Below are 15,224 nucleotides of genomic sequence, written 5' to 3' on the forward strand. Positions count from 1 at the left end.
TGCTCAGCTGCTGAAGGGCACCCTCTTAATATCACAATCTATTTATTAATTTCATTAAGTCCATATGTTTCTGAACACAGAGGCAATCCATTCAGAACCACAGAGGCATGTCTCTGGCAAGGATCCAAGGCAAACTCCTCATTCTCCTCTCTTCATATCACTAAGTACTGGCTGAGAGCCAGAGTGCAGGGCTGCATCAGCTCAGGCAGCTGGAAGGGTTGCATTATCTGGAGCCACTCACAACAGCGACCTTTTCAAAGCCAGGAGTTGGGTATAAAGTAATTGACAAGTGTTGCTGTGTAAAAGCAAATCTGCTTTTCAGGATTTGCCTGCGCATCTTAAATTAGTTTTTTTTCCTCCTTTTTCCCCCCCTTTTCTCGAGTCAGAGAGCCATTAGTCCTTGCCCATTCTTCTGACTGAAGAAAATCCAAAAAGGGGCGACTGTGACTGGCAGTAGGAGAGGAAGGTTTGCAGTACACAGGCTTGTACATGTATTCATACATCTCTAAAGACTAGGTTCTGTGCTGGCATTGACATATAATTCAGTTGTGATGTTTTATTGAGTTACTCTGAGTGAACCGCATTATTGTGCCATGTCCATCTGTTTTCCATATGGACCTACTGGGAGAGCAAATACTAAAAGCTTTTATCATCACAAATTGTATACTTCACTAAACCTCATTTCACCTGGGAGAGAAGTAATTCCTTGAAGCACATTTTCTCTCTTATACAGCATTACAACACATAGGCTAAGTTTTCCTACTCTGGACTTAAAAAAGGCAAACAAACAAAACAAACAGTGTTGTTTTATTTTTATGTCTTCTACATAAATCGTTAACAAATAAAAATGCTGACCTGGGACCCATTAGCTGTATCTTCTGTCTTTTTCTTTGCATTACTACAGTGCTGTGTTGCCATTTTTATTATCCAGTCCTTTTGCAGGGTTCTTATTTCCAGCAAAGTCAATCAGAGATATTAAAATCAGCCAAAGACAGTTTCAAACAAATCTCAGAATTGATCCTAATTGCTTTGGTAGTTACATCTGATCAAATCTGCCAGCAACAATTTTCATTTCACTCGGAAAAACTGATGTAAGCTCTCCATAAATGAGAGGGCTGCATCTGTTTGAAATCAGGAAACCATTGTTCCAAAAATCAATAACTTCTGTCACCACTGTCATTGTGAGCTGCATTTATGCAAGTTGGGAGTGAAAAAAAAAGTGTAGGGAATATTAATTGAACGAGTCAGGCCAGTTATTTTTCCAATAGATTCAATTAGTCAATACATTTATGTATGCAACCACAAAGATAAGCAACAAAGATATATAATATAGTCATCTTATATACAGTAAATCAACAGTGTTCTCCTGTACCTCCCAGTGTAGCTGACAACAGGAAGTGAGTTCCATATTTCCTGATCAGGTTGTCAGTGATCATCTGGGTGGCGGGTCGGCGGCCCAGCAGTCGAATGTTCCTGATGAACTCAGGGGTCAGAGGTAACGGAGACTCCAGGAAATCTCTCCTTTCCACTGCCAAGTTGTTCACCTTCCATCTCCCAAACTCCCTGGAAAGAATCAGAAAACACACAAACAACATGAGAAGTGATGATAAATAATGATGTCCTGATTAGATTTTAGAGGTTGAGAATAGATTTTTTTTTTAAAACTGATCAGCATCATTTTTACTGAGCCTAAACCCAAGCCCAATCCTGTGCTATGTCTACTGACATACAGATGTCATAAAGGGACAGCAGAATTGGTTTCATACTGGTAGGGACGGAAAATTAGATTTTGTTGTTGTTATTGATGAATGCAATCCAACAGCCACTTTTAAAACCTGCACTCTGAGTATTCAAGCATGTATAATTTAGGTAAATGGTATTGGATTGGGACTTGGTATCTGCAGACACTAAATTTTCAACGACTCGGATCAGATCGAAGGGCAACAAAAACTTGAGCAAGAAAGCTTCAATAAATATGCTCTCAAATGATTTGTTTGTTCATGACACACTTAACGCTGACAATTCCAATCATCACTTTAAAAGAACTGTTTGCCAGCAAATGGGTCCTTGTTCTGTTTATGAGTGTGCATAAAAACAGCAGGGAAGAAGATACATGCAAGCTAATAAACATGTAAAGTAAACTTAATTTAAATTACTAAAAAAACTTTTTTTAAAAAAATACACATTGTATGTGTGCAGTGTAAAAGTAACTATTGCTATTTGAACAAAAAGTCCACAGAGCCCCAGAAAGCTATTTATGCACCTAAAATATTTAACAGTTTCTAAGCCTGTTACTTTTTTCTGCTTATTCATTTTTTGTATTGTTGTAAATGAAATGATTTTGGATTTGGACTGTTGCTGGAACAAAACAACTTGAAAACAAACTCTTACATTCTGGGAGGTTTTCCATTTTCACCCAGAATTTGGATGTTCAATAAACTGAAAAAGCAATAAATAGTAAATAAAGAATTGATTTTTAAAAAAGGTAAATTCATAATGAATAGCATTTAATTATAGCAGACCTAGTGCTATGGTAGAATTAGTTTTGCATGGACAGACCCATTTCCACAGCACTGTGTCAGTGATGGAGAATAATCTAGCCGGACTAATTATCATTCTGCTTGTTTACATCACGGTTGTCTTGGATGATACAAAAGCCCAGTCCATCAGCAAGAGAAGGTAGTGTAAGGGGAAGAGAAATATTAGCTAAAGCAACATACTTGTACTCAGTCATTAGATCTGGTGAGTCAGACTAAGATAGAGAAGCTGACAGCATCTGCTTCTTAGGCAGGTGGCACTGTGTACAACAATAGCCTAGAACTCAGTTAGTGGAATAAATGGCACACAGAGAAAGACAGAGAAGAGAGGGAGCGAGACAGAGAGCAGCGAATTTAATTCATTATATGTCATGTGCTTTGGCAGTATTAGAAGCCCCTCGACCATGCCGACACTGGCGGAATTGAAGTAAAACAAAAAGTGAACTGAATGAGAAAAGGAGAGAAAGTTTGTGAGGAGAAACGGAGAAAAAAAAGGATTCAGACGCAAAACTGGTATCAGCTGAAAGCATGACTGTCACGTGGAATGGAAATGTGCTCCAACTACACAGCTGACAGATGTTTTCACTAACAACCTCATCATGGCAGAGATAGACTGTGGGACTAAATGAATAAGTACAAGGTGGTACGAGACATTTTCAAATAGAGGATGTCCTCCATGATGAGAGAGAAAACAAAATGGGAGCAGTGCTACCGTAAACATGGTGAATGAGGCCTAAACTAAAGACTGTATTAGCCGTTCTTATCTTTTCATGTTCTTTCATCTCCCTCTGACAACGGCTTGACTTCAACTATGAATGCAGCATATATGCAGCATTCAACGAGGAATAACCACCAAAAGCAGCAGTGATTACAATATCTCTGGTGATTTTCATGTAATTGCATCTTAGAAATGATAAACCAGAGATAAAGTTAATAACATTTAATAAACCATGAATGCCGTTCAAGGCAGGAGTTTCTTTTTTCCTATCGTACTCTGAAACTTTCAACGTCCAATTTAAAAAAAAAAAAAAAACATTATGAGAATAATAAAGATAATGTATGTCAAAGGCAGCATGATAAGCTGAAGTGGAACAACAGTCAAGGAACCAAAGGATATGGATGTGCAATCAAAAACGAACAACCCTGCATCTTGCATGCATTCTTCCGTCAGTTCAAAGGCTTAGCTCTTTGAACTGACTTTGCTTTTGACAGTGCTTTGGCTCTATACAAAGTTATTTAACTATCAGAAAGTTCAAGGTGTTTAGTGAAAGATTTTGATGTGAGGTGTCCTTCACACGTCATTTTGTGCACTTCTTCACGTGGAGTTACACACTCAGCATAACAGAGAGGGCAGCATGTGAATTTAAATTAGCTTTCCACGTTTGTTTGTCTTACATTTGGACAAAACAGTACAAATTTGAGGTTGAGATCAGTGTTTTTTGGGAGAAGAAGGGCACATGGCACACTTTATCTGAACAGTTTGGCTTAGAATTTTAGTTTGTTCAAAGAAAAAAAATGCTTTTTATTGAAACCAAAATGACGACGGAAATGGAGATTTTATGTTTTCGCTGAGCAACATGCAATATTGCATTTATGACAACTAAACTGGAATTCAAAGAGCCAAATGTCCGCTGCCCGGGAGAGTTATGTTCATACCAGAGAGGAACTTGCTTAATCAATTTAGTTTCATCATAGTAAAGCTTTGAAGAAGCCTCATGAGTGTGAAGTTAATCACCAAAGGCACCAAAGCGGAGATAAAACTAAATCAACTTCTGCAGCTTCTTGGAGGCAGAGACTTGAGCTCTGACATGAAATGCTAAGGTCGAGACAGCTGCTAGACCGACAGTACATGATAGCGACAGCTCAAAAGTCACAACATAAAAACAGATGACTAAAACCCTGACTATATAACCTCCAGGGAAAACCTTTCAACACAATGTTGCTGTGATTGATATAAATACAGTCATTTACTCCGTTAAAGACATATTAACTGTCTGTTTATGGATACAGACTTGCAAACACTCCCAGTTTCCTGAAGATGCCAGTACATACTGTATACTTAGTAAGCTGCAGTCACCCAGGTTTTATAGCTCAGTACCTCCCAAAGAAAAATTCAGCTAATTTCGATGAAAGTGTTGCCACTTGCCCCGAGCAGGCGAAGTCACAATTTGTACTCTGACCACAGCTAACCTGCTGTCATAACAAATTGGATAAGAGAACCAATGGCCAAACTCCATATGACTAAGGGAGCGCAAGATCAAAAATGTGAGGTCAAGGCAGTGTGCTGTACAGAGATTCTGCTCTCTGGACTCAGGAACTCTTCATCTGTGGCCTCACTATGGGCCTAAAATGTCTTTATTTTTTATTGCGTTTCTTTTCTTCTTTTTTTTTAACTTTCAACTATTAATATTTACAGCACTAACACATTGTTTTTTTTCTTTTGCAAATAAGGTAGAGTGATTATGGTTGCTTTTATTTTTACATTTCTGTTGGTGCTCTTCACACTATATATATATATACTGACAATCAATAGAAACTTTAAGATAGAAATGTACGCAGAATTCTACTTGTAGGAGGGTTGTAATTATTCATTGTGGATTTACTGATGATCTAGTGCCCTGGTAGTTGAGATAATGATGAGTTGTCATTTTGTCATGATTCATTGCACATGGGTTGGTCACTTTGCAAAAGTGAACCAAATACACACCAAGCAATACTCAGTGAGTATCTGCACAATTTGAGAATGGGTTTTGAAGGCCTATATAAAGGCCCAAAAAAGGCCACCATTGTTAGTCCAGTGAACAGCATCATGCCGCGTCTATCACATGAACAACGTCTCCGGACACTGGGTTTGGTGGAGGCCGGTTTGAGCTACAGTGATGTAGCCAGGCGTATGGGCTGTTCCCAACCCACAATCAGAAGCCTGGTCCAAAGCATGCGCTGACGGATTGCTGCCTGCATCGAAGCAAATGGAGGCCATACTCGGTATTGACTGTTGTGACTTTGTGTTTGGCAGGTGCTGTTTTCTTTTGTGAAATGCTTTATTTTGAAATCATTCTTGAAACTTTAGAGTTTTGTTTCTGTATGCCAATATGCTAAACAAACGATTCATATGAAGAAAATCCAGTTTCAGGTTTCAAAATAAAAATTATGTTGAAAAATATGGTTTCAAAGTTTCTAATGACTGTCAGTGTACATACTGTTCAAAAGTTTGGGGTCCATGTTTTCCATTAATACTTACACTTTTATTCATGTGCTAACATAACTGCACAAGGGTTTTCTACTCATCAATTAGCCTTTCAATACCATTAGCTAACACAATGTAGCATTATAACACAGGAGTGATGGTTTCTGGAAATGTTCCTCTGTACCCCTATGGAGATATTCCATTAAAAATCAGCCGTTTCCAGCTAGAATAGTCATTTACCACATTAACAATGTCTAGACTGAATTTACAATTCTTTTTTTTTTTTTAAGGAAAAGCATTTTCTTTCCCAAAAATAGACATTTCGGATTTTTTTTTTTTGAAAATCACAATTTTCTTTTCTAAATTTAAACCTTATATAATTGGTATATGCGGTTCTTGGTGCGACTTTCATTGTTAGCATTTTTCTTGTTATAATGCACTGAAAATGAAATAGTTGATTATGCTTTTTATGAGCCTGATGTGTATAATTTGTCTATAATCTGCATATTATGACTACATCATTCATATGTGTCCTTACATTATATCTACTATGTCCATATCTTTCAGATATATCATAATATGTCCATATCTTATGCCCATTAGTATAGCATGTTCATTGTACCTGTACAGTTTTTTTCATAGCATCCCAATAATCTGTATATTATGTCTACATTCATTCAAATATATCCTGATACTCTGTCTATCGGCATAGTAAGTTCATTGTACCTTCAACTGTATTATGCCTATAGCAAGTCATTCATATTTCAAAGTTATAATACAGCAACTCTCATTCACCCTGTATATCTCTGTACATTTGTAAATCTTGCACTTGCTGCCTTTTGTCCTACTGGTTGGATGCCACACTGCATTGTGTTATCTGTACTTTTACATCTGTAATGACAATAAAGTTAAATCTAATCTAATCTAAGATCGAAAGGACCAGAACAAATGGTTATTTTGAGTCTCTCCACCAACCTGTCACCAGTACCATTTACCTTGTAGTGAGATTGAAGACAAAGATAAAAATCTCTTGCAGTGAAATTCAAGTTTTTGTTTTTACCCTTCTAACATGCCTGTATGGTGTTGGAAGACATACCTTGAGCGAAATAAGCAGCCAAAGCCAAAGCTGAGTTTCCCCACTTTGAAACGTCAGCATACTATCTCACATAGAGATTCAGACTTCTGGGGTTTGACACAAAACAAACTAAAGGAACCAACCCTGTCAGTGTACATGGGTGGGTCTTTCAGTGCCACTATTCTACTTCTGAATAGGTTTCCAACTCAAACAGGTACAGCCAAATTGCTTCAACATTACAACTTCCCATCGTGTAATGCAGAGTAGATGTACAGTGTTTGAGCAGAGTCTTAGGTGAGCTGGTGTGCTCCAGCTGCATCTAGCGGGTAGGGGTAGGTGGAGAGAGGGGGAACAACTTTGTCGATCTCCACATTCCCAAGGAAGCAACAGAAAGAGTTTCATCTAAACCATTTTAAGAGAAGAAGGAAGCATTTTCACTTTCAAAAAAATAAAAAAATCAAACATTTAAATATGTAATCCTGACACACATATGAGATTTTGTTTAAATCAACAACTAAAAATCTACAGAGGGATTTTATGCCAATATGGAAGAGGAGTACATGAAATTCTCCCAAAACAGGAAATCTATAATTCTCTGACAGCTGGGCTAACTTAATCTGCAGAGGAAGATAGTGTGATACAATCTAAGAGATTGTGCTGTCAGGTATTGTTTTCAAGGCTGTTTTCAGCTGCACTTGTTATGTTGTTTGCTTCTGTTCCCAGGGAAACACATCTGTCTAATCTGACAGACTGCTAAAGTGCTTTCAAACAGGTAGAAGTTGCAGCTGCCTCTGTTGTCTAAAATGCAAACAGTGAGAGCTGTGGGACTGAGGTCAACAGCAGCTGTAGCTCTGATAGAAGTGCACTTTTTTTTTTTTAACCACTCTTTACCAGAACTTTTACAACTCGCTGCTGCTGGGCCAAAGAAAACGAGACAGAAATGGATCCCTGCATCACACCGCTTTACCACTAGACAAGGACAAATGAATGAAGATGAAGGAATGTTGAAGCAAGAGCAGCTTCAAAGTTTAATCATCTAGTTAGGACAATAGATGACGTTTGGCAGCATTTTTTCCTGTCCACAAGAAACACTTAAAGCCACAATCAATTCAGTTAAAAAATACAGTGAACATAAAGTTGGTAGTATCATATGAACATTTTACGGCTTAATTTAATTTACTTCTCCTGAATTCAATATGTCTGAATCACACAAAACAGGAAAAATGCAAAGACTTCAAAGTAATTGGAAAGCAGCTGCCATTAAAAGTCTTCACAATAATACCAATGCTAACTTTCACATGTTCAACCGTTTCAATCGTGAAATAAATACATATTTTATTGACAAACAGTGTCAGATATGTGCTTCATATTTTGTTCTCTTCCTTTTGTTTACGAACAAGCAGATGCAAACTTTGAAATGAATTCATTAAAGATCTTATAGTACTGTATCCTCCGAGAAGAACTCTTCAGTCTCAGACTGCAGGCTTACTTGTTGTTCCAAGAATTTCTAAAGGCAGAATGGGAAGCAGAGCCTTCAGTTATGCCTCCTTCGGAACCAGCTTCCAGTTTGGGTTTGGGAGGCGGACACCCTCTCTATTTTGAAGACCGGGCTGAAAACCTTCCTTTTAAACAAAGCTTATAGTTAGGGCTGACTCGGGTGACCCTGAAGGGGCCAGTTGGTGTCCACATGTACAGGACACAACTGACAATGTTTGCATCTTATTACCAGGTATAGTATATGTAGTATATTTAATGTTAGAGCCTTACACCATAACGGTAAACTTATGAATCAGTTTCAATGCTGGTTTGTACATAAAAAGTATATAAAAAGTTTGTATATAAAATGTCTACACACCCCTGTTCAAATGCCAGGTTTTTGTGATGTAAAAAAATGACAACAAGATAAATAATTTCACAACTTTTTCCACCTTTAATAGAATACAATAGAATAGAATAGAAAATAATAGAATAGAATAGAATAGAATAGAATCACTGTCGTCATCCCCGAGGGGAAATTCAGTAATGTGACCTATAACCTGTACAAAGTTTTACAAACATGAGCGGGCAAGTATTGCCACGTCAAGATGTGCCACGCTGATTGACTCCTACCCAAAAAGACTGAGTGCTGTAATAAAAGCCAAAGGTGCAACCAGGCTATTTTAAGTTTTATATATTTTTTATTTTTCCCCTTTAAAGGTTTCAGTTTGTTTTTCAGTTGTGTTGTACAGGCTACAGGTCACATTAAAGGCAGAAAACGTTGTGAAATTATTCATCTTGGTATCATTTTTTACATCCCAAAAACCTGGCATTTGATCAGGGGTGTGTGACTTTTTATATCCACTGTATGTATCATCTACACACGTGGACAAAATTGTTGGTACCCCTCAGTTAAAGAAGGAAAAACCCACAATTCTCACTGAAATCACTTGAAACTCACAAAAGTAACAATAAATAAAAATTTATTGAAAATTAAATAATCAAAAACAGCCATTACTTTTGAATTGTTGATTAACATAATTATTTAAAAAAACAAACTAATGAAACAGGCCTGGACAAAAATGATGGTACCTCTATAAAAGATTGAAAACTATTTGACCAGAGTGACATGATTAACTCAGGTGCGTCATTTAATTGACATCACAGGTGTTTCCAAACTCATAATCAGTCAGTCTGCCTATTTAAAGGGAGACAAGTAGTCACCCTGCTGTTTGGTGAAAAGGTGTGTACCACACTGAACATGGACAACAGAAAGCGAAGGAGAGAATTGTCCCAGGACATCCGAAAAAAAATTATAGACAAACATCTTAAAGGTAAAGGCTATAAGACCATCTCTAAACAGCTTGAAGTTCCTGTGACAACAGTGGCTCATATTATTCAGAAGTTCAAGACCCACGGGACAGTAGCCAACCTCCCTGGACGTGGCCGCAAGAGGAAAATTGATGACAAATTGAAGAGATGGATCGTTCGAATTGTATCCAAAGAGCCCAGAGCAACCTCCAAAGAAATTAAAGGTGAACTCCAAGGCCAAGGTACATCAGTGTCAGATCGCACCATTCGTCGTTGTTTGAGCCAAAGTGGACTTCATGGGAGACGACCAAGGAGGACACCACTGCTGAAAAAACTCATAAAAAAGCCAGACTGGAATTTGCAAAAATGCATGTTGACAAGCCACAAAGCTTCTGGGAGAATGTCCTTTGGACAGATGAGACCAAACTGGAGCTTTTTGGTAAGGCACATCAACTCTATGTTCATAGACTCAAAAACCAAGCATACGAAGAAAAGAACACTGTCCCTACGGTGAAACATGGAGGAGGCTCAGTAATGTTTTGGGGCTGCTTTGCTGCATCTGGCACAGGGTGTCTTGAAAGTGTGCAAGGTACGATGAAATCTGAAGACTATCAAGGCATTCTGGAGAGAAATGTGCTGCCTGGTGTCAGAAAGCTTGGTCTCAGTCGCAGGTCATGGGTCTTCCAACAGGACAACGATCCAAAACACACAGCCAAAAACACCCAAGAATGGCTGAGAGAAAAGCGTTGGACTATTCTAAAGTGGCCTTCTATGAGCCCAGATCTGAATCCCATTGAACATATGTGGAAGGAGCTGAAACATGCCATTTGGAGAAGACACCCATCAAACCTGAGACAACTGGAGCTGTTTGCTCATGAGGAGTGGGCCAAAATACCTGTTGACAGCTGCAGAACGCTCATTGACAAATACGGAAATCGTTTAATTGCAGTGATTGCCTCAAAAGGTTGTGCAACAAAATATTAAGTTATGGGTACCATCATTTTTGTCCAGCCCTATTTCATTAGTTTGTTTTTTTTAAATAATTATGTTAATCAACAATTCAAAAGTGATGGCTGATTTTGATTATTTAATTTTCAATAAATTTTTATTTATTGTTACTTTGTGAGTTTCAAGTGATTTCAGTGAGAATTGTGGGTTTTTCCTTCTTTAACTGAGGGGTACCAACAATTTTGTCCACGTGTGTACATTACTCTTTTCATGCATGTATTCCAATCTTCTCTTCTCCCTCCCCTCCCTCTCCCCCACCCCCTCTACCTCTTTTGTCCTTCTCAACCCACCGGGAGCAGATGGGTCCCCCCAAATGAGCCGGTTTCTGCTCAGAGTTTCTTCCCATTAAAAGGGAGTTTTTTCTTGCCACTGTCGCCTTTGGGCTTGCTCTGGGGGTTCAGGCACATGGGTTCTGTAAAGCATCTTGAGACAATTTGAATTGTAATTGGCGCTATATAAATAAAATAAAATGGAATTGAACTGAACTTTGAACCATTAGAAGACCATAATTTTAACTATACTTACAAGACATGCTCACAAAAATTAGGTGTGAGCACAAAGGACAGTGTCATCAAATGGAAATCCAGCCTTGCAAAGGAGCATTTCTGTTCTGCGAGTGCACAGAACAGCATCTGAGTGGAGAAGCGTACTCATGAGGGACCATTTCTCCTCCTCGTGCATAAATGTGGTCCCACAAGCACAGAACCGTGACGAGCATTTGCTCGACCATCCCCGAGTGTTCACAACTGCTCCACAGTCAGTTGCTCACACGTCAAGTTGACTTTTGAGAGTTTGGAGGCAAGGACAGTGGCTAATAACTCTGCTCCTTTGATTGGTCACTTTGATCACCCAGTCTGTAGCCTGTCTCTGGTCCTCTGACAGTGGTGGAAGAAGAAACAACAGCACAGAGCAGAAGAAGCCCTGCAACTGAGAGTCGTTCATTCATTTTTTTTCTTAAACAATAGTGCAACAGTATCTGTGACAAAATGTACTTAAAGAACCAACAGGAAAAAAGCACTAATATAGCAGAGTGGTCCATTTCACAATATTATACAATTAAATGATGATCACTGATGGATCAGTGTGTTCACCTCTTTAACGTTGCAGATGGTGAAGGTGAAGCTGGTTTAAATATTTACTGCTTGGTAGACTGCACACTTTTTTCCTTGGAATCATTAATTGTTCATCTAAATCAAATATTTAGTCATTACTGTGGAACCTTCTCATAATTCCACACTGTAATCTATCTCTCCTCAGCATATTATGCACTATTAATTACATGTAATGTAAAAATGAAAACCAAAAAAAAAAAAGATGAGTAGAAGTTCGAAGTATCAGAAAAGGGACATACTCGAGTAAAAAAAAAAAACACCTACTCCTGTATTTCTTAACAGTACTTAAACCACCACCCTACCCTAAATGATTTGATGGTGACTCCTTGATTATGTGGCTACTGATGTTTATTCCATTTTGTTTAGTCACTAGCATCTGTCTGTGTTTTGTATGCAGTGAAGAACTACATATTGGCATGTTTCACTTTACCTTGAAGAAGGTACCCTTCATTATTCTCCAGCTGTAGGCCATGGACAGACAATGAGTAACAAAAAACTATTGGTGTTCAACAGAATTCGGTTAATTCTTCAGTATCTGCAGCATCCAGTCAACGCCACTCATGTAACAATGATAAGCCACTGCCCTGCCTCTCAAGTCAACTTGGAACCGAGTGAGTGTCAGGTAGTTGTGCTCACACAAGGAGGGTCACTATCCTGTGCTTGTTGTACCGCATTTGTTCCTGTAAAGCACAAATACTTCCTCAAAAATGTGCTTTTCCTTCACAGATGGATATCACTTTCAGGGCTGTCAAGTGGAGCCAAGGGGAAGCACTTAAAATCTACATTCTCTCTAACAGCTAGTTGCAAAAACAAGTCTGACTGTATATAAAACAATGAGAAAATGATCCTACTGCTCACTTGATCTGTTACTTAATCTGTTCAAAACAATCCTTGTAAATTTTTGATATGAATCGACTTCTTCAATACAGTTTGATGTTTATTTAGTAAATTATGGCTTCATTTTGAGTAAAATAGATATAAGAGAGGTGGATGTTTTACCTTGTGACTGACAGCTACCATATCACCATACATGGTGTTGATGAGTTCTCCATTTGGATCCATCGCTCATTTGTTATGTGAACTTTCAAAAGACCAATATATTAATACTAAGCTTTACCCCAGTGGGTGATAGCACTATATCCGTCTTTCTCCTACAGTCTGTGTTTTCCATGAAAGCTGCTTTGCGCAGTCGCAGAGCATAAACGCCTTCTCAAAAGGATGGTTTTCCACTACGGCAGATCCTGTTCTGTGCACATTAATCCCATGCACATGCCTGGTTTCTGTGTCCATGGGTTTTAAGACTAATTAAATGCCATAGTTTTCAAGTTCTCCTAAAAAGCAGCTCGTTTCTTCTGAGAGTCTTCAGTTTGCAGCAGAAACCATTTACTGTTCTACCAGCAGAGAGATGAAGAAAGAAAACTCTGCGGAGGATAAAAGTATTCCATTTATGCTCGGACTGGAATGAATACGAAGTCATGATAGAGAGAAATAGAGAAAATAGAGAAAAAAATCAGCTGAACATGAAACAAGACAACCCTCCTACAGAGACATAACCTAGTTCAGCATGTGTAACTAGAACTAATTAAATAGATACTTGCAGCATTAAAGCCATTTGAAGAGCAGAACTATTTTTGATGCTTTTAATGTGTACAACTCAAGATACTAGGCCAGGAGTGAGATTGTATTTATATTTGTGAGCACTTTCCATTACAAATCTGCATGGGAATGAATTTCTGAAGAGACAGTTATGAAGTCACAGACAGATATCACAGCTGTAATTATAATAGATCGCCTGTGATTACTTTGAAATTTCTCTGGGCGGGTACAAGAGTGTGGTGCCAATTTTTGCTATCCGACTGGCACTGCTCCAAATTTACTCACATAATCATGCTTATGTGAGAAAAAAAAAGGAATGGAAAAATGTTCCTCAAAGAACTCTCTGCCTTTTTAGAGAGCACTCTGCTCATTTTAGAAGTTTCTTTATTTTTCTAAGGGCCGTATTCTGATGCTGTGTGATCATCAAAAGCACAAACCCCGCATGGAAATGCACAGGACTGCCTTGACTGATGGACTATTATTGTCAGATTTCACCGTGCGGCAGGAAATAACAAATGTTTAGTAAATGTATGTGAACTGCATTGTCCAATCAGTCAAATGTTGCACTTTTCTGTCTTCACAGTAAAAGCTTGACTGCCGTGATCAGAATGGGTTGAACAACCTTGGCTGCAGATGATGGATGGAGGGAGTGTGGCCTTTTGAAAGGGTATATATCACATTAAATCAGGAGTAATGAGGAAAGCTCAAACACACAGATGTTTAAATGATACAAAGCGCAAATCCCCTAGAATTCAAACTGCGGCACACAAAAGTAAGAACAAGCTGGCGGTGGAGATTTGCAATGCATATCATTTTCATTTTCTGTTATATAAACACGGAGCAAGGTCGATTCACACAATATTAAGCAGAAACTGTGTAGGAAGTAAACATAATGATGTTAAATGGATATGTGGTACCTGCTGACCTTTTTGCTGACACTGTAGTATTCAGACAAAGCCTTTGACTAATCTCTTGCTCAGATATATCTAGTGTAGCTATTAATCTTCACCTCATTTCATGCCATACAAATAAATGACCTCTTCAAATGGGACACTGTCTCTTGAGTTCCACTTTGCAGCATGAGAGCAGCAGTTCAAAGCTGCAGCAGCGCGTTCTGTGGGAAGAAAAAAAAGACACGGGGATACATGGGGAGGGGAGGGTGAGAAGGAGGGAGTGTGGGGGTTGGGACAGGTACAGAGAGAGCATTCGCAAATCCCCGTTGTCGTTCGTTTCTTCAGTTATCGTTGACTGTGATAAGCTAGCCCTGTCTTATCTTAAACCCCCGATAGGCCAAATGGTTCACCCTGCAGGGAAAGGATGAAATGAAATGGGTTTCACCACAGAGTTGATTTTAGGGGCTGCAATCCCCCCTACAACCAGCTAAGTCATTATTATTATCAATTCATTGCTCCTTTCACAGGAGTACATCAGTTTCATCACTGTGACTCTCTTGACGCTACCCTAGCCGAGATGTTAAAGCTGTTGAATTTCCATCAAATTCAAAGAAGGCCGTTTTTAAGTTGGTTCAATTCTGCATCGAGAAAATAACAAAGAATATTTATTGAAATACTGCATATTAACTTGTACTAATGCTCAGCTACATATCAGAGGGATATATGTTGTACTTCTGCCCCTCTGAGACTAGTTCACCCCCATAGTTACTGGAGAACATGTAAAATAATTGCAAAATACAATGTTTTGTTGAAGGTTAAACCACTAGTGACCATTTATTTATTGCTTGTAACCTCCTTGAAAATGGCGTAGGGTCGAGTTGGGATCACCCATCGCATGTCTGGTGTTTGGTTACCTCGAAGAGACTTTAAGTCCTCGTTTGGTTTGTTAACATATTGTTACGACTGCAGTTGATATGTGTATGTTTTCACGTGCTCTGTGTGCGTCCTGTCTATGTGCCTATTTAATAT

General features: G+C 38.6%; 1 protein-coding gene across 1 annotated transcript in view; it reads right to left on the bottom strand.

The window, feature by feature from the left end:
* LOC110957609 (BMP/retinoic acid-inducible neural-specific protein 3-like) overlaps positions 1-15,224 on the bottom strand; it is a 67,109-nt gene that overhangs the window by 26,809 nt on the left and 25,076 nt on the right. The window contains 1 exon segment of the mRNA XM_022203718.2: positions 1,373-1,563. Within this exon segment, the coding sequence (XP_022059410.2) occupies positions 1,373-1,563 (191 nt within the window).

This window comes from Acanthochromis polyacanthus, chromosome 4 (assembly GCF_021347895.1).
Source record: "Acanthochromis polyacanthus isolate Apoly-LR-REF ecotype Palm Island chromosome 4, KAUST_Apoly_ChrSc, whole genome shotgun sequence".
In the NCBI taxonomy this organism is placed as follows: domain Eukaryota; kingdom Metazoa; phylum Chordata; class Actinopteri; family Pomacentridae; genus Acanthochromis; species Acanthochromis polyacanthus.